General features: G+C 30.0%; 2 protein-coding genes across 2 annotated transcripts; both read left to right on the top strand.

Moving 5' to 3' along the window:
* Positions 1 to 516: 516 nt before the first annotated feature.
* Positions 517 to 5,573, top strand: LOC137816644 (uncharacterized). Its single transcript, XM_068619876.1, has 6 exons — positions 517 to 854; positions 1,465 to 1,547; positions 2,870 to 2,991; positions 3,766 to 3,930; positions 4,320 to 4,413; positions 4,525 to 5,573. Exons 1-6 carry the CDS (start codon positions 726 to 728, stop codon positions 4,748 to 4,750), a joined length of 819 nt encoding a protein of 272 aa, XP_068475977.1. The 5' UTR covers positions 517 to 725; the 3' UTR covers positions 4,751 to 5,573.
* A 10,566-nt stretch (positions 5,574 to 16,139) lies between these two features.
* Positions 16,140 to 18,270, top strand: LOC137816638 (delta(8)-fatty-acid desaturase 2-like). The gene has a single exon (XM_068619866.1). The coding sequence runs from the start codon at positions 16,302 to 16,304 to the stop codon at positions 17,643 to 17,645; it is 1,344 nt and encodes a 447-aa protein (XP_068475967.1). The 5' UTR covers positions 16,140 to 16,301; the 3' UTR covers positions 17,646 to 18,270.
* The last annotated feature ends 3,330 nt before the right edge of the window (positions 18,271 to 21,600 follow it).

Here is a 21,600-nt window from a genome sequence, read left to right as displayed (position 1 = left end):
ATAACAATTTAATTACTAGGCAATTTCGTTTTAAAAGAGAATTTCAATTATATTTACATATGTGATTATAGTACATGTAATAGTTAATAATATAAAAACATTCACTTCATAGATACTAATGAAAACACGAAGCTTTTTGTATTTACATTTTTATTACATTAACATACACATATATAATTTTGTTTAAGAAAATTAAAATATATTAATTTTACAAAAAAAAATAGTATTAAAAAATAATGTATTTTTTATTTTTTTAAATTTTATTTAGTTATTTTAAAATAAAATTTTATTTAATTATTATTTTCTTAAATAAATAAATTATTTTTATTTATTAATGAGTAAAATTATTTAATATAAATTACAATGAAAAAGGTTATATCATAATATATTTTCTTTATATATGTTTGATTTATAAAAATTTAAGACATTGAATCACAAAATTATTTATTACATATTTTATTTTAAAATTAGTGACTAAGTTTTATTTTATATGAAAACACAAATCCTTCAAATAATGTTTTTTTTAAGAATGATTTTCAAATACCCAACTTGGTCGTGGTTCATCAAATTAGGGTGTGCTCGCAGAGTTGCACTTTGCCCTAATCTCTATTATTCGCCCAATCTTTCATCACAAAATCGCGGAATCGGAAAATTATCTCGCGAGACGCTACGAGATCTTATTGGCTGATTCGTCACGGTAAATATCATATATTTACCCTGGTAATATGAGCGATCGTGGTGCTGAAAGAAGAGTTACCATACGAAACAACCATGGCGAGAATCTCGTGGGGATCTTGCATAATTCGGCTTCAGATTGGCTTGTTATCGTGTGTCATGGCTTCCAATCTTCCAAGGTTGTTCTTCTTCACATATTTAGTGGGAAAAAAATCCCAATTTTTTCCTTACTAAACTTCGTGCATGTTTAGTTTTAAGTTACAAAATTGGTTTTAGAGGAGAAAGTACTGTGGAACTATTCCAACTTTTATCTAATCATGGTATTTTGTATAAAATACTTTTCCATAAGTTAGGAGAAGAGAATGGATTGAATAGAGGAGGTTTTGAAAAAAGTAATATTTTTATTAATATTTTATACATAAGAAAATTTTATCTTTATGAAGAAGTTTTCTTTTCCTGGAACTGTTAGGAAAAAGTTTAGGGAAACTTGACCTTCATTTTTCATCATAGTATATTTAGTGAAACTGGTAGCTTTGAAGTTTGAACTAAAGGATCGAATGGTTTTATCTGTAGAAGAGAATGAATTGAATAGAGGAGATTCTGAAAAGAAACAAAAAATATTAATATTTTGTATATAAGCAAATTTTATCTTTATGAAGAAATTTTCTTTTCCTGGAACTATTAGGAAGAAGTTTAGGAAAACTTGACCTTAATTTTTCATCATTGTACATTTAGTGACACTGGTAGCTTTGGAGTTTGAACTAAATGGTCGAATGGTTTTATCTGTAGGAAAGGATTCCCATGGTGAATCTTGCTGCTGCTCTAGAAAAAGATGGAATCAGTGCTTTCCGCTTTGACTTTGCGGGAAATGGGTAAGCTACTCAGCAAAGGAAAATGAACCATAAACTACTTAATTTCAATTTATTTAAGGATTATAATCATTTGAGGAGGGGGGTTGATTTGTTTGTTTATGTTGTCTATTTAGTTATTTTAATTTTTTAAGAGAAATGCTAACAGTATTATCCTATGATAACACTCTGAATTATGGGTTAAATTTTACTGGGAATCTCTAACTTTCTTTTGTGTATCGTTTCAAATTTAAAGTGTATTTGAAAGTGTGTTGTTAGCACTCCTTTTCTTTGTCTTCATGATGCAGAATATTCAGTAAATTTTAAAACTTTTGGGCATGTCTATAGGAATATGAATCTTGGAATTCTCTTTTTTGTAAAAGAAGAAAGTCTATAATGTAAAGAGAAGAAGCTTGCAATGAATTGGGAGGATAAGGAATCCTCCTTGACTACAATGCATAATACTGTCATAGATCATCTCCCCTAAAAGCTTAAGCAGTTAGATAAGGTTCATGCATGCTTTATTAGTTATTACATCTCTAACAAACACAAACAAGAGAGACAAAAATAAATCTTCAATGGAACTGAGCTGCCAAATTTCTCAACAAATACCTTTCTAGTATGTACTGGTTCAGAGGAGGGTGCGGAGGGGAGGGAAAACATAATCTCTTCAATGTTATAGGGGACTGATTCTGGTCCTCTAGTTTTCTCTCCCTTCTTCTCCATTCCCTGCAACCTAATAATTTCTTAAATAAACCTTCTTAAACAGATCAAATGCTTGCCAAATATGCCTAATCTTATCCCACCTACTGTGTCAGAGAAACCTCCTTAAAGATTGCACTTTGCCATCAGCCATAATATTCTGTTACATAAACGCTTTCCCATCAGTCGTAAAATAAAATACATAAATGAAACAAAGGTAAACTACAATAAAGCAACACAAATGCTTTCCAACCGAGTGCCTTATGTTTCTGTTCGCCGTATGTTTCTGTTGTCATATGCAGTTTTTTGGTTTAGGTTACAGATTTTGTCCTTTCATGCCCTTCTGTTCTCTGTACGCAGTTGTCTTAGGCACTTCTTGTGCCATTGCTGATTAAAAAAAAAAACACGAACAGTATATCTTCTTCCTCTCATGTCTCTATTTTTTTTTCTAAAATAAACAGAAAACTTGTGAAGCTACATTCAAAAGGAATCAGTCTATTATAAACATGAGTGTAAAAGAAATTCTACCTTGTAAGTAACCTTAGGGTGTACTGTGTACATATTCTTCTAATTCTAATACTAAAGAAAAATAGTTTATTGAATTGTAATTACGTTTGCTAACAACTCATGTCATTGTCTTCTAGGGAAAGTGAAGGTTCATTTCAGTATGGTAACTACTACAGAGAGGTTGAAGATCTGCGAGCTGTAGTTCAACACTTCCGTGAGCAGAAATATGTAATTACAGCAATTGTTGGTCACAGTAAAGGTCATATTACAATTATCCTTATTATATGTAACTGAAGTTATCAGTAGACTGAACAGACAACGTATATGGAATTCTTCAGTGGCAGTTTGAAATTGTTTTCTCCAGTTTTTTCAGAATTGTTTCTTTCATGCATAGAATAGATGTAAAATTGTAGGCCTTACAGAAAAAGATAATTATTCGAGGTGATTTTTTAAACTGTCTACTGAGATCATGGAATATGCAGAGAGAAAAAGGTTTTAATTTTTATTTGGTGTTTCATTTCCGTGGAGAAAACAAATGATGACATTGTTCAGGTAGTAATATGATCTTCTTGATCTTCTTTTAATCATAAAAGTGCAGATATATCTTTAAGTGTTGATTGTTTAATGTTACAAGAAGGAAGTTATGAAAAGAAAATAGTTATCCGAGTTAGGTGTAGCTTTTTGATCTATTAGCAAGATGAAGGAAAATTGTCCAAAAAGTGCTTTTGGAGATGTACTATTTAGATATGAAAATGTTTAAAGATTAGAAAATATTGTATACAACATGGACTTAGTTCACATTGGTTAAACTGAAGATATATAACATTTGGTTTTCAGTTAAAATCATCTGAACCTCAGTTGAACACAAAGCTTGTGTCTTGATCAGTTGAGTTCAATTGAGGTTGTACAGTTGTACAGTTCGAATGGAGAATGTAGTTTTCTGTAGAGTTTGAATGTTAAAGAATTTTCTGTACAAGTCTTTCACAATTCTCTATTTCTTTTGTTAAGTCACTGACTATAATGGTTTCTGCAGGGGGTAATGTGGTGCTCTTTTATGCCTCAAAATATAAGGATATTCATATTGTTGTCAATATATCTGGTCGGTTCAATCTAGTGAGAGGCATGGAAGGTCGTTTGGGCAAAAGATTTATGCAAAAGATCAAGCAAGATGGATATATAGATGTAAAAAATAAAAGAGGTGAAGAACATGATGTAAATAATCTCCGAGTTCTATTTGTTTATCATTTGTGGGGGGGGGGGGTCATCTCTTAGTCAATTTTATTCATGCTTCTTTATTTTTTTGTTGTCATGAACACTTTTCAGTTTACATTAAAAAGGAAAGTGTTGAGCTTTTAGACGTAGCTGCTCCTGTGATTCTAATAATCTCTAGTCGTAGCTTTTGGAATCACATTTTTTCATTAATGTGCTGTATTTGATTCCATGGTCATCAGCCCTTATGGTTTCCACTTGATGTTGAATCATTGTGGCTTCTGAAGCTTACTTAAAATGGTGTCTTTGACCAATACTTGTAGTTTAAATGTTGTCCATGTACTCAGTCTGATTCACTTTTTCCTTTTCTTATGATAGGGAAGATTATGTATCGTGTTACTGAAGAAAGTTTGATGGACCGCCTATCTACTATAACCCATCTTGACTGCTTATTGATTCCCGGAGATTGCCGGTAGGGTTTGTGATTTTATCTAACAACAAGCATCATTGAAAATGTCACAAAATTAGTCTCTTCTGATGTTTAAGTGTTATAATTTTTAATCATTTATCAATGTTGAGACAGAGTGTTGACAATTCATGGATCCATGGATGAAACTGTACCTGCAGAAGATGCTTTAGAGTTCGATAAATTCATATCTAATCATGAACTGTGCATCCTAGAAGGAGCTGATCATGAGTGTTCTTCTCATCAAGATAAGTTGAGCAGCATAGTTTTGGAATTCATCAAGACTCATGCCGATAAATACAAAGATACATCTAAGCAGGCAAAGATTCATTCCCGGTTTTAGTTCTTGCAAATATGGGGATCCAGTACTTCTCTTCAAACAATTTATCTTGCAAATGAAGACACATTCTTGATAAATAGATTAATGAGAAAGATGGTCAAACCTCGTCCCATTTCTGACATCCCAATTCTTGCCTACCTGCCAGCCAATAGATACACAAGTTTCTCATTTCTGGATCTCAATAGATACACACATATAACAAGTATTGTCACATCATTAAAGGCACATGCCAGGTTGCAGATTGCCAATGTATGCTGCTCTCTTATCACTGATGATAGAAGCTTATGCTCTTACAAGTACTACAGGTGAGTGGTGAAATGAATAATAAGCAAGAACCTGACTTGTCTTGTGGGTTACATGAAGCACTGCTTACTGAATTAAAGGGCATCTACCCAAAAATTGGTCTTGGGGTTGACTACTACGTTTGTAATAACAGATTACAGACTACATACTGCTGAGTACAGATTTACTTGTGGCCATAACATTATGCACATTTATTGTATGCCAACCATAATTCTTTCCTTTCATTACCTCTACACTTTTGGGATAAACCATGAACACAACCCAGTATCATACTTCCCAAAAGACTATAAAAGTGCAACTATGGTACAGGTTTGTGGAATGCTTCTTCAGCCTTCAAAAATGTATGTTTTGTTTGGATGGGGATGGAATAAGCAAGGGAATGTGATGGAAGCTCATTCCCACTGTTACGAAATGGACAGGTAGTGGGGAGACTGGTGGTCCACTTTGGTCTGTCTTCTTGAAAGATACAAAGCTTCTGGAATTTGATCCATAAATGCATCGAAATTTCCATTGTTGGTGTTTATCTTTGGTTACAGTCTTCCAAAAGGATAAGTTTCATGAGTGTTAACTTCTTTTTGAAGTTCTTACTGCCATCTTTTTTCATAATCTTGTTGTGAAAATCTTTTCCTATAAAAAATTTGTTTTGGAGAATGCGTTAAATTTCTAAAATAAAGTCATTTTAAATAAGAGTAAAATAGTCATTTTGAAAATTGAAAGGGTGCATCTTCGAAAAGGGGTGCAAGAAGTAAAAGACTATTCTAAAAGGTGACATGTTTGTTTTATTACATTTTTTTTTGCTTTTCATGAAAAATTAGAAAAATGATTGCATCGAACAATAATAAGAAATATCTCATGAGTTCACTTTTTCGTTATTTTAATTAATTAAAAAATATTTTTAACTTTTTTCGTATGACCAAGGTTGTCAAACTCGCGAGTCTACGTAGACTCGACTCGTAGGATCGACTTGTAGACTCGTAAGAGTCTACTCTCAACCTGCAACCTGCGACCACCGCAACACGCGACCATCGCAACCACCACACGAACCACTTACAACCTGCAAACACTCCACTCGACCGTCGCACTCCACAGAAGAAGATGCAGTCCACAGAAGACGCAAAAAAAAATGAAACACGAAACCCTAATTTCCCCATTTAGAACGACATTGTTTTGGGTTTTTCTAAGGAAAAACCCAGTTGGACTCGTCAACTCGGACCAGAGTTACAAGTCCACTCCGATTTCACCGAGTTTGCACCGAGTTTACCGATTTTACCCAAAAAACGAGTCTACTACCGAGTTAACTCGATAAGGTCAAATGGACACGTAAACTCGTACGAGTCAGCGAGTTGACTTGCGAGTTTGATAACCATGCCTATGATTCATTCTTTTTTTTACTTTCTTTGAATTTTATTTCTAATTTAAACATATCTTCATTTTGTTTATTAATCTTTATCAAGTAAATATCCTTATATTTTTTTAGTTCTCTTAAAAGTTCGAGATGATATTTTATAATTTTCAATTTTATCCTCCTATTTAGTTAAATTTTATACATTTTATACATATATTCTGAGTGTAAGAGAAACAAAGGTAGAAAGTATATTAAAGTTAAATTAATCAGAGAGAAAAACATCATAGTAAAAAAAATAAATTAAAATATTATAAAAGAATATTAATTATATTTTTAATTGTCATAACTTTAAATTGATAAATAAATAAAAATAGGCAAATTTGAATGGATGAAACATAAACATGGGAGATAGTTTTGTGAGGATACTGAACTGTGGATAAGGGTGAGATAATCCTCAGCCATTCAAGTCTTGTCTTGTTTTTTCTTTTTATTTATTTCACTGTCCAATTTCTTATAATTGTTTACTATTTATTTCTCAATTATTCTTTATTTATTTTAATATGTAGATGATATTAACAAGAAATTCATTGAAGGAAATTTTGTGAGGCTTATGTTTTTTATAGATCGTTGCTGAAAAATAAATTCATATCTGAGTATTATTTAAACTTATTTCTATGTCTACAAGGAATAATTAATTAATTTGATTAGACATATATAAGGTATAATAGTATTTGAATTTTAAATCGGGTATATAAATAATATAAAAATTGCACATGTATATACAACTCCAACCTCATGGAGGCAAAAATAAAAATCTTACATATTTAGGGAAAAAAGAAAAAACTTACTTTAGTTAAAAATCTAATTAGTTAGTCTTAACCTCTCAAACTCAATTTCAATTAATGATCCATCACATTATCATTATCAATCATAAAACTTGGTTATTCGAATTCCATAAGTTTGTAACTAGCATAAAATTATCCATATGACCTTTTAATTAATGTTAAATACTAATCCATGGTATTTAAAATATTTTTAATTTTTTTATGCATACCTGTTGTGTGAAGTATCCATCACTTATGTTAATGAATAATCATTCTAGTGGAACTTAGGTTATCTCTAATGCAAGATTCATAGCATAAGGTATTTTTTACTTTCCAATGAAGATTTTATATTATAATGCACTAGAAGAAAATCATGAAATAAAAACTAAGTTTAGAGATAAAAAATAATTAGTTATAGTAACTAAGTTAGAAACATTTTAGAAACTAAAAAAAAATTGTTTCTAAATTAGTTTCTATTATGTTAAATAGTTTCTAAATTGGTATCTAATTAGCTACCAAGATTTTAACTACCAATTATTTAGATTCTAAATTTGGTAACAAAAACTTTGGTTATTAATTATATATCAATTTAGAAATCATTTAACAATAATATAAACTAATTTAGAAACCAAACAATATTTTAGTCTCTAAAATGGTCTCTACTTTAGTCACTAAGCAACTAATTATTTTTTGTCTCTAAAATTGATTTTTATTTCATGATTTTCTTGTAGCGATACCTATATTTTTATAATTATTTTATTTACACTTTAATTCATAGACAAATTTTGTAAGATGAAAATATTTTTTTATTCTTATAGTTTGAGATCTTAAATTTAAGACTCTTTTATGTCATGTCAACATGCTTCAATACATATTTCTTATAAAATTCAAATTTTAAGTTTAAAACTCTCTTATGACTCTTGCATTAGATATACCTTTAAACAGTCACATTTAATGAGGTTTTTCCTCCTTCACATAAAACATTTATAAAACTTAAATTTGATATTTTGATTAAAAAGACCAACTTTTTTTATTTTATAAATGTTTATGTAATATTGTTATTTGTATTGTTATTAAGATAATTACATAAGTGGACTTACAACTTAAAAATCATTGGGATATAAATAATAATATGTTAAAAGATCACTTTGGATTATGGTAATACTTTTCATTCTCTCTTAATATATCTATAATATGAGTCATAGTTAAAGATCTTAAATATAAGATTTATAAATGTAAATTTTAAATAAGACTATAGGTCATAAAAATATAAATAAATATTTTTGTATCTTATAGGAGTTACGTATACACTAAAAGATAAATAAAAAAAAACAAGGATATTATAAAATCGTTATATTCAAATAAAACTTGTAAAAAAAATCTTAAAAATAATGCAAAATAATATAACTTAAACAAATATTTATAATATCACGTTTACATTTAATACCTTAATCTTATCAAAACTTAATCTTCTACTCTTTATTTGTTTCCAAGTAAATAATTACATTCTGCATGAGTAACCTACTAATATGCCAAAGTACTCTTTTCCCCTATTTTGTTTGTAATGGATGTATTTGGTAAGAAGCCATGATTAATGTGAGGAATGAAAATATTTATTTACAACACCAAATTAAATTTGATAAAATGAAAATATTACTAAATAATAACTAAATTTAAATATAATAAATAATTAGTCATTATATCAACTAAATTAAATAGTATTTCAAAGAGAAAAAGAAAATAGTATATAAAGTGATTTTTATCATTTATAAAAAATTATAAAATGATTTTTAAATTGGTATCTAAATTAATTATCAAAATTTCAACTATTAGTATTTTAAATTTTAAAATAATCTTTGAAAAATTAATACAAACTAATTTAGAATATAAAATAGTTAGTAACTAAAATTTTGATAGTTAATAGTTAGATACTAATTAAAAACTAATTTATATATTTTTATTAACAATAAAAAATATTTTAGATACCAATAATTTTTTAATTTATAAAATAATCTCTAATTTTATTAATATAATAACTAATTATTTTAGTTTTTAAAATTAGTTTCTATTTAATGATTTTTATATAGTGAAATATGCATATCATATTACAATGTTGAAAAAATAATGTTTTCCTAAAATGTAGATTCTAAGTAAAGAGATTAAGTAATTTTGAAAAGTTGTAAATTGATATTTTCCTATTATTCTTTCTTACTTTAAATCCAACATATATGAGATGTATGCAGTTAAATAATTCTAAACTATCAAAATATACATGAATGAGAGAGAAGTAAATCATAAAACCTCATAACAAAAGTGAACTGTGAAAATTTGTACAGTTTGAAGAAGTGAATAAAATTGTTGGTGAGTTGGTGGTGGATAACAAATCTGTCATTTACTGTATTTGAAACTAAAGCATCCAATGTTGCAGAGCTTCCATGGAGGGAAACTGATACTAAGAAGAAAACAAAAAGAAAAGCATCCAATGAAAGTGTCACATATAAGGTATGAAGATATTTTGGGTAGGGAGAAGCATCTGCATGTGGCATATTCTTAAAGGTTTTGTTGGATACTTCCTTCATTCATTGCATCATTCATGATTCACCTTTTTGGGGCTATCTTTGTAACTCAACAAACTTCTAGGGTAGTAGGGCCCTTCAACCCTTTTATGTCTTCCCTCTCCACCACCAATCTACCCTTCTCTTCTCACATCATCTTATATTCCATTCTTATCTTCAAAAACCCTAACAATCATATCACTCCAACCTTCAAACTTTTTGGAAATCCAAGATTTAACATTTCATAAGTCATAAACTTATTTCTAAATTTACTACTATAAAACTTAACATCTCAACTAAACTAAACTGAAACCTTAACTCATTATTATAAAACTTAATCTGTTAAGTGTAAAGTCATGACCAATTGAGTTAGATTGACTAGACACTATGTTTTAGTGAGTGAGCTTAATTATTGTGTTCCCTTTATAATCTCTATTTAAAGATATCATTATACTTGTAATTTTGTATGTCACAGTAAATAAATAAAACCTAATAGTTGCTCGTATAGATGCAGGTTGCAGTTGACGACCGAACCACGTTAAAACTTGTGTCGATTATTTTTTAACGTTGTTTCATGATTATGTATGTTGTTTTCGCGTGCATTTTACTCATTATTAACATCTCGACTAGACTGATGATTCATATTTCATATCGGATTTCATCCGTAATGTATTATTATTATAAAATATAATATAAATAAACAAGTAAAAGACTAAAGTAAAAAAAAAAAGTTTTAACTCAACCTTAATGAAGTATTAATTTAAAAATTATGATTTCATCATGAACACATGAATTTCACTTTCTCTTGAACAAATTTGAGTGTAGTGTAGCTCATATGATAAAAAAGTGTTATTATTATAAAGTGGACAGCCTGTTATTACAGCTAATGATATTCTCCTTTGACAGTTGTAGTTTGTACAATTTGTTATTGTCTGTCATAATCTTGGGCTTTGTTATTTAAACTATAAATTTAAAACCACACATGATATACTCTTTGTTTTTTACCATTCTATTTTTACTTGTATTTTTATATCACTACTTTTTTTGTTTCTAAGATGTCATCGTGGGTGCTTAAAATAAGCAAAATTTTATACTATATAATAATTTTACTTTAACTTTGCATTAAATTTTTTATATTGTTTTTGCAGATAAAGGGGCATCTCATCAAAGATGTACCTCCCACGAAATCGGTATTAATTTATAAAAGAAGTTTTTTCTTCTCTCTTTTTCGACTTTGGTTAACGGATATTGTGAGAATATTATTTATATTTTCACACAATATATAATAAAAAAAAGGGTGAAATTATGCCGTGTAAATTATGTATTAATGTAATTCTTTTATCAACTTTCAATTATAATTACATATTATTATGTAAAATTTAGAAAAATTAAATAAAAACATGATACATAATAATTCATATATTATATGTTTTAAGAACTATGAATTACGTTGATTTTTATTAATATAAAAATACTAAATAATTTTATATTAATATAATTGTTTCGGTATGTCCAATAGTCACACATTGTTTAGGAGTCGAGATCAATGACACCTAGACGCATTTTAATGATAAAATTGTGATAAACTTCAAATTCCAAAGTGGACAATACTTCAGATGTGGTAATTGATCTTAGTAATGTCATCTCAATAAACTTGACGTTGTCTGTGATGATTGAAATGAGGTTCCAAAGACGAACTTTCATTTCTTTAACCCTTGACTATGGGAAATCCATTTCCATTAAACCTCAACTGAGGGGTTCCGATATGCCTAATCATCTGACATTGCTAAGGAGTCAAGGTCAAAGGTACTTTAAATACACATTTCTCCCTTAATATTCTGAGGTACCTTTTAAGGACAAAATCGTGACAAAATTCAAAACTCTAAAGTAGATAATACATCGAATGTAGTGATTGATCCTAGTGATATCATTCCAACAAACTTGAGGTTAGAACAATAATATTTTATAGACATGATATAACAAATAAAAACTTTTAATTTAATTTTTAGAGCAAATTATTTAAAATTTTATTAAACTATTATAGTTAATATTTTTTTATGTATTTCATTTAATATATTTAGTTAAATATTAATTATAAAGAACCTTTTTCCTCTTTAGAGTTTCAATAACCATGATGAATTTGTATTTTCTAACAAATTTTGACATTTGTAGTTTTTAATAATATATTTGATGTAACTTTGAAACATTATTTAAATTAAGTCTATGTTTACATCTATAATAATATAAAAGGAATTTTTTCTAATTTTTGTTTTTTAAAACTATTTTTTTCATATTTACCTAAACCCTAAACATATTTACCTACCCTCGTGGAGTTACCAACTAAAAAAAGCAATTCCTTTATATTTTCTATCATATTTCAAGTTATATAAAAATATGTTTCATGTTGGCATGTACTTTGACATAAGTGAAATTTTTTAATCCAAATCACTTACTTATGTAAATTTACTTCCAATAACAATTTTCAAAAATCAATACTATTTATTTTCTTACCCTATTATACATTTTTTTAAAATTATATAGATTTGTGTTCATCACTAATAAACCATAAACAAATTTATATAAAAGATTATATCACTATCACTCTATTATAAAATTTTAAGATAATGAGTGAATTTTGAATTTTCTTTGATAAACTTTCTTTTGAAAGTCAAACTTTCACTTAGATTTCCAATAATATTAACAAGTCTTCATTAACATGGATTGCATGGAGACATGTGACCTTTGCATGCAAAACTTTCTCTTTTGTTATAGTTTTTCTTCAATAATATTTATTTTATTTATTTATTTATTCACTATTTATTACAAAATGCAACATACTCTCTCTAAAGTCTAAACTATTCATTTTGTTGAGATAATTTGTGGTGTGTGTGGCTGAGTCTGGTTTTTGGAGAAAAAGAACTTTTTCTTAGCTGCAGAGAGCCCACTCTGCCAAACGTGTCCTTATCAAATGGCTGATCCAAATTCAATGGGAACGAACAAAATATATAAAATATAGGTTTTAAAATGTTACAATATCTATAAGAAATACACGTCTAATTTTATTTTAATAACAAAATTACAGACAAATTATTATTTTGATTTTTTTATTTAAATTCAATTATGAAATATAATAATATTTGTTAGTGCAAATTAATTAAAGTTTTATCTTTTTCCAAAAAATAATTACATCTTTTATTAAAAATTTAATTAATTTATAGTACGTGATAATATTTTAATTTAAAATTTATGCCAGCATAACTTTTAAATAAATGTATAATGTAACTCTACATAATAAAGAATACTTATATAAGTGGCAAAATTTCACTCAATAAAAAATAGCAAAAAATCACCTTTGTTCTTAGGTTGATTTTCAATCAAACGAAATTTTTTCATTGAAGCTATTAAATAAATATATTTTCATCATTTACTTTTTTTTCATCCTATTTTGTTTAGCATATAATGTTTTAATACATAACTAAAAAACACATTTAATATTTTAGATTTCATAACACTTGTTCCCTTTGTCAAATAAATTCCTTATCTCGTATATATTAGATTTGATTTTATTTATTATTCTCTTTTAATATAGATAAGAATGTAATAAAAAAAATATTCATTACTGTAAAATAGCAAACAAAACAAAACAAAATAAATAAATATCTTTCCTAAAACGTTAAATGAAATAAAACAAAAAGAGGAAGATTCCTAAGAGAGGAGAATAACTATTTGCCTAATTCAATATTTTTCCTTCATGTATATGTATTTTTTTCCATAAGAGACAAATTTACTATTGTCCTTTGATTACTATAATAATAATAATAATAATAATAATAACATAATTATTATTTATGAATGGGTTAATTATGATTTGTGAATAACTTCACATATAAAATTAATTAAAATCAAAGGATTTTCTCTCTGCATTAGTTGTTGTTTAAGGTATTATTAGTAATACAAATTTCTATGCTTAGAGACTAAAATTGTTTATTTAGTATATGTTTCTTGAAATAATAATTTTTTTTGGTTAATGTTCTTGTTGTTGTGATGTTCACCAAGAAAATGATTTTTTTTCCATCAATATTAGTTGAAATTATTTTTTTACTAATGTAAACCGCGAGACATTAAAATAATTATTTTAACTGGTACTGATTTTTTTTTTTATGTTATTGACTAAGTTTATTTTTTGATTAATTTTGCAATTAATATTGGTTAAAAAAATTGACTCACATTGTCTTCAAGATTGATGGAAAGTTTTTCAACCTAACACTTAAAATTAAAACAATCAAAAATTGAAAAAAAAACATAATGATTAAATATAAAATAATTAGGAAGAATGAAATGGAAAAAATATATAAGAAATTTTACAAGAAATAAATAAGACATATTAGACAGTTAGGGAGTGGTGTCGTTTCTTGGAGGTGTGGCTGTGTTGGGTTTCTCGTTTTAGTATGGTTTGCAGTGTTGGTCCTCTAATTAGTGTCTCGTCTACCAACGTTCTTGCTTGCGGGTTAGTTTGTTGCATACTTGAAGTGTTAATTCCCTATGATGGGGATTGATTCTTCCAGTTCTCAAATTTCTTGTGGGTGTCTTAAGGACCAATGTTTTTCACAAGCCAAATCATCTTATATGACTCATGCACAGAAGAAAACTTTCTCACGAGCCTTGAATAATGCCTATGATATTCCACTTTCACAGTTCCCTTCTCCTTGTGTCAAGGGAGATTTAATATTTGTTGTTCAAATTGATGAAGATGTGTATCTCGCAGGTCTTGAAGACGGTAAAAATCACTTTCATGGAAGAATAGTACCATCCAAATGTGACAAACTTCTTACTCATATAAACATGTGCACAAAGTTGGATCTTGCGTAAATATCTATAGGATTTTGGAAAGTTATTCCTCTGGAAAAAGGGTTTTATGAAATTGTTTTTTCTTCCCTTGAAGACATGAGAAGAGTCCCAGCAGTGGGATCTTGGAATCTCAATCTAGGTATCTTGAGAGTTTTTGCATAGACTAAAGACTTTGTGCCATCTTATATGAAGCTTACCAAAGCTCAATGTTGGATCATGATCCACGATATTTCTATAGATATTGGCAACCAAAAATAATTTTCTCTATAGCGAGAGAGATTGATACTCTTATTTCTTTTGATGACTGCACAATGAAAAAAATTTAGAGATTTTTTTTGCTATAGTGTTGATTGATATGGATATGCTATCTGCTTTGCCTAATCAAATTTTGGTGGAAATACCTAGTTTTGCTTTTATTGCAAATATTGAATTTGAGAAGTTGCCTCCATTTTGCTTTTCATGCAAAATGATAGAGCATGATATTTCTAAGTGCAGACGACATCCTGATAACCTTAACATAACCAAAGCGCCTACTATTTTGTCCAAACTTGTTGTTGTGCAATATAAATTTGTGTCTATCTAGACCAAAGAAACTAATGATGCACACCAGAAAGAAGTGATTGGTGTCACAGAGAAACAAAATTATACGATAGAGGTACAAATATATTATGCACTTGTTCGTAATGCAGGGGTGGTGGGAGTTGAGGGAGTTGTTATTGATCTTGATAACTTTGTTGAAGTTGTTGTTGGCCAAGTGGATGATGGATCTCTTGTTGGTCAAAAGTTTAAGAAATTTGTTGAAGATATAGGGTATCCCTCAGGATGATATTTTTGTTGATATGCCTTATTTGGAGAATGTCCATGAATCAAATGATGTGCTACCAAAAAAAAAGAGTCATTACCTTTTGAAAATTATGTTCTTTTAGAAAGATTCCCTCGTATCAAATATGCAACTAATGCAGCAAGTCCTAAATCATTAGTCGTTGCCAAACGGGTTACTTATAAATTTGTTATTTAGTCTTGCAAAATTGTTTTGAATCTCTTTCATATGACGAACAAGAGGCCTAAGAGTCATGTTCAACCATCTTAACATCAAAAATAGTTGATTCTACTTCGATTGGTATTTTCTTAGAAAAAAACAATTTGGTCTATAAGTTGATAAGAAGAAATCATTAAGTGCAGATGATAAGATAAACTAGGAGCGAAAACCAATAAGATGACCTTCAAAAACCATTCAACTCAAGAAAAAATAATACCTCAATATCATAAAATTTTATTAGTATTATCAAATGCGAACAAGGAACAATTTAAATTCTTGGTATTCAATAGTTTTTATTTGTTGTCTTTTTTAGAGAGATATTTCTGAGAAAAATAACATTAAATAAAAATAGGATGTATGTTTTTTTTTTCACTTATGCAAATCCTAATTATTATTTTATACATTGTTCTTTTTTTTTCTAACAAAAATGGTACCATTTATTTTTATAAATGAAAATGTTAAAAGAAAAAAAAATGAAGTGAAAATGGTGACCTTACGTTAGGGAAGATTTCAATTGAATTAAAGGTTTTGCGCACTTTCCTTGCCGGGACACGACGAAGAAGAGACTGTTACAAAACGGCACGCTCTTCTCTTCCTTCCTTCATTCATTCCTTCATTCACTCACTCTGCTCTCTCTATCATGGACCCTCCCGCACCCTACATTTCCTCCTCCGACCTTCGCACCCACAACAAACCCCACGACGCTTGGATCTCAATCCACGGCAAAATCTACGATGTCTCCTCCTGGCTCCACCGCCACCCAGGCGGCACTCTCCCGCTTCTCACCGTCGCCGGCACTGACGCCACCGACGCCTTCCTCGCCTTCCACCCCCCCTCCGCCGCCGCCCTCCTCCCCACATTTGCCACCGGCGTCCTCCTCTCCGACTACGCCGTCTCCCCCGCCTCCTCTGACTACCGCCAGCTCCTCTCCAAGCTCTCCGATCTCAAGCTCTTCGAACGCAAGGGCCACACCACCCTCATCTTGCTCTCCATCATCCTCACCCTCCTCCCTCTCTGCGTCTGCGGCGTCGTCTTCTCCGACAGCACGTGCGTGCACCTGCTCTCCGCCGCCTTGATCGGAATCCTCTGGATTCAGAGCGGCTGGATTGGCCATGACTCGGGCCACTACAACGTCATGCTCAACCGCCGCTTCAACCGCGTCGCGCAGATCCTTTCCGGCAACGTTCTCGCCGGAATCAGCATTGCCTGGTGGAAGTGGAACCACAATGCGCACCACATTGCGTGCAACAGCCTCGACTTCGACCCCGATCTTCAGCACCTGCCATTCTTCGTCGTCTCCTCGAGGTTCTTCAACTCCCTCACTTCCAGATTCTACGATAGAAAGCTTATTTTCGATTCCCTCGCTAGGTTTTTGGTCAGTTATCAGCACTGGACTTACTACCCTGTCATGTGCTTCGCGAGGATTAACCTTTTTGCTCAGTCTTTTTTCCTTTTGTTCTCCAAGAGAAAGGTGGAGCACAGAGGAGTTGAGCTTTTAGGGTTGCTTGCGTTTTGGGTTTGGTACCCTTTGTTGGTCTCCTTCTTGCCTAATTGGTGGGAGAGGATTTTGTTCGTTGTGACAAGCTTTTCTGTGACGGGTATTCAGCATGTGCAGTTCTGCTTAAACCATTTCTCTTCCAAAGTTTACCTTGGTCCTCCAAGTGGTGATGATTGGTTTGAGAAGCAGACTAATGGGACTCTTGATGTGAGCTGTTCTGCGTGGATGGACTGGTTTCATGGTGGCCTGCAGTTTCAGGTGGAGCACCATTTGTTTCCCCGGCTCCCGCGCTGCCATCTGAGGAAGATCGCGCCCTTGGTTAAGGATCTTTGCAAGAAGCATAACCTTCCTTACAATTGTGTGTCCTTTTGGAAGGCCAATGTGCTGACGATTCAGACACTGCGAAAGGCAGCGTTGCAGGCCAGGGATGGATCTGGGCCGGTTCCCAAGAATTTGGTTTGGGAGGCTGTTAATACCCATGGATGAATGGCAGGACTTGAGCGGAGCTTCGTGTTATTTGCTCCTGTTGATGGTTTGGTTGATGAAGGTGTGGTGGTAGATAAGGGCAAGGCTTAGATATAGTTGCAGAGGCTTCTGGAGTTGTTTTCTGTTCAGAATTGGAGTTTTACTTTGGTAATCTGTGTAACAACGGTTTGCGTTGATGTTTGGCATAGATTACTGAGATAGAATTTCAATTTTTGATTGGAGAAAAGTGCTAAAAGAACCTGACACACTGTATTTAGGTTTTGTTTGGTGGGTAATCCTTGGATCTAGAAAGAGAATAATTGATTTGCAAATTGCTTAGATGCTTTGGAATCTCGTTGTCTTGGTAGCGGATTTGGCTAATCTTCTTTTGGAAATCGTTAAGAAAGAAACGACTGACACTGGTCATGCGTGATTAAGTATAGTACTCATTCTTGTTATGTTCAGCACTTCATGCTTGAGAATGAGATGTAAGCACTGTTTATTCTTTGTTTGCCTTGGTCTTTGGCAGTTTTATTTCATTATGTGCCCAATGGTCTCTCTATTACTACATAACCATTTGCGTTTATGGCTTGGAATTCATTGTCATTTGGAGCAATCAATGTATTGTATGTTAATTTTTCTTAAATGTCATTTCCTGCTTGTTTAATTCTCCTATCTTTTTAGGAGAAATTTTCAGTAGTGGTACAATCCGATGGTTCTCTCCATTCTCTTCAACCAAATAATATGTTGGAGAAACCCTCTTAAATAGATCACATGCTTCCCAATATGCCTAATCTTATCCCAAATCAGCACCTGTGTCAAGGAAACCTCCTTAAAGATTCATGATTTTCCTACAGCCGTATGCACCAAATAGTAGCATAAATTGCACTTTGCCATAATACTCACTTTTTATCTCCTATAACAAACAATATATTTCTTCCATTCATAGCTTTATATTTCTAAACTAAACTAAGACCGAAACATATGAAGTCATATTAAGAATGAATCAGTCTATCAGAAGCACGAATGTAAAAGCAATTATAGTGTGTACATATTGTTCTAATACTAAGAGTTTCTTGAAGTGTAATTGTTGCTAACAGCTCATGTCGTTGTCTTCTAGGGAAAGTGAAGTTTCATTACTGTATGGTAACTACTACAGAGGTTGAAGACCTGGGAGCTGTTGTTCAACACTTCCTCGAGCAGAAATATTTAATTACAGCAATTGTTGGCCATAGTAAAGGTCAGATTCAGATTACAGCTATCCTTATTATATCTAAGCTGAAGTTTTTTGAGGACTGAAACGACAACATCTATGGAATTCGTCAGCAATATGATCTTTTAATCATGAACAGTGTAGATTTATCTGTTGACTGTTTAATGTTACGAGATGAAGTCAGAAAGAAAATATTTATCAGAGTTAGGTGTAGCTTTGATCATTTGGTAAGATGAAGGAAAATTGTTCAATAAATGGTTTGGGGGATGTACAATTTAGAGGTGAAAATGTGTTTGTTATGATTAGAAAATATTGTGTAAAAAATGGTCCTATCTCACATTGGTTAAACTTAAGAAATAGCAGTACAGTTTTGCTGGAGAATGTAGTCATCTTGAGGGTTTGATGGTGAACTGAAACTTGAGCTCTCTGAATGGTGTAGGATTTTCTGTATTATGTAAGTCTTTCACAATCCACAATTCCTCTTGTAAGACACTGACCATCATGGTTTATGTAGTGGATAATGTTATGCTCTTTTATGCCTCAAAAGCTTCATACAAAAATTGAACAAGAAGGATGTATGGATGCATAGATGTAGAAGATAAAAGTGGTGACAACAAAATGTAAATAATCTTCTACTTCAATTTCCCTTTCATTTTTGGTTTTTATTCATGTCTTGGTCCATGTTTTCATTCTCTGTTCTTTTGATGTTATGAACACTAGAATTCACATTCAAAATATAATAGTTGAGCTATTAGATGTGACTACTGTGGTTCTAATAATCTCTGGTCTTATTGTTGCATCATAGTGACTTCCAAAATTTCTGGAACACGCAGTAAACATTCAGATGAAAATATTCTATCATTTAAATTCTGTTTCAATAACTGACAAACGTGCTTAAAGAGTTGTGTTTGCAATATAAGGTTTCATTTTCAACTAGAGTATTTCTAACGAGTTTCTTACAAGACTTCATAATTAATAAAAAAAATATTTAACGTATATTCTACAATTATAAAAATTTTAAAATTAAAATAAGTTTCTTATAATAGTAACTTTCTTTAGTTTTATGGAATTTATATTCATTGTTTCATATTTCAAAATGAATAATGTTTTATCGTTGCAGAATTTTTTAAAAATTTATTATTGAGATACTCTCAGTCTTCTCTATTTAGTTTCGGATTTTTTTTTAATTTTAAGAAATTGCTATAAAAAAGTAATCAGTACACAAACGTTTGATTTTAAAAAAAAATAGTCCTTTTAAAAATCATTCAAGTGATACCTAAATTCACAAAACAATTTAGAATCTCTTAAAATTGGAAATTGCATTTTAAAATTAGTTTTTTTACAAAGGTTGTAGTAAATCTAATTGGAAGATAAAAAGTCTGAAGAGTTACCTGATATTTTAATCATTAAATGAAACATTACAATCTAAAATAAAATTCCATTTATCTCACTCAAACATTAAATAAAACAAAAAAAATTCAATAACTCTACGTTTTATATCAATAAATTATAAATATTTAAACACAAAGGTCATTTGTACTAATGAAACACTAATTATAACCATAGTATTAGTCGCATGGCTAGGAAAGTATATAAATATATATATATATATATATATATATATAATCTATAATCTATAATCGAACACATTAACACATTTAAATCACAATAGTTAAACAATATTTACACAAATTTATAATTTTAAATTTCATATTTCTCATGAAAGACATGATTATTCTTTTCATAAATTATTTAACAACTAATTATAAATCTAAGTGAAAGAATTCCATAGCATAAGTGATTGTAATTATCATTGTTGTCATCATTTTTATTGTTGTTGTCACAATTGTTGTTGTCGTTGTCATTGTTGTTGTTGTCGTTGTTATCATTATCATCATCTTTATCATTGTCATCATTATTGTTATCTTTGTCGTCATCGTTATCATTGTTATTATCGTTATTGTTATTATCGTTATTATTGTTGTCATCGTTATTGTTTTTATGATATACTCTTTTTTATCTATTTGTTTAAAAATTCTTTCATATTCTAATTTTCAACTATCATAAAAGTTTTTGAATTATGAATTCCTAAGCAAGAGAGACTTTTACTAATTCCTTTTACTACATGAGTTTATTCATTAGTTTAAGACGAGAGTTTTTCTTAATGTATTAAAAAGAAACTTTGTAATTATTTGAATGTTAGATATATATCCTATCCAGATACATAATTTAGTCATCCTAAAGATAGTTCTAATTAACTTTTATTTTTATTTTTTCATATAGAAATTTACTTGCAAATTCTATACTTCTAGAGATGGGGGGTTACTAGTTGGATAAGAAGTATTTTTTGGAATACTTCTTCCTTTTGTTGTTTTATTTAATTGTTCGTCTTCATTTTGTATTGTATTAATCTTCAAAAAAATTAGAAAAACAATTTTTTTATTAATTTCTTCTAAGGCGTAATTTGCATCTCCTCCTATTTCTAAATCTTAATTATTTTTCTGAAAATTTGAATGGCTTTAATGAATTTCTAGCGTTTTTTCTGTTTTATTAATATTATTGGAAGTAATTTCACTATTATTATTATTATTATTATTATTATTATTATTATTTCTTGTGGTTCAAAGTTAGATCCGGAATATTAGGAAGATGTTTTGTTTTCCTCAACATAACGTATTATTGTATTGCTTCTCACTTATGTGATGATGCATTATTTACATAGCAGAAACTAAAATCCAAATTAAATAGTGTTGTATTTTAGGA

The sequence above is a fragment of the Phaseolus vulgaris genome, chromosome 1 (genome assembly GCF_000499845.2).
Source record: "Phaseolus vulgaris cultivar G19833 chromosome 1, P. vulgaris v2.0, whole genome shotgun sequence".
Classification (NCBI taxonomy): domain Eukaryota; kingdom Viridiplantae; phylum Streptophyta; class Magnoliopsida; order Fabales; family Fabaceae; genus Phaseolus; species Phaseolus vulgaris.
The sequence above is the reverse complement of the archived record's forward strand: the minus strand, read 5'-3'. Positions and strand labels throughout refer to the sequence as shown.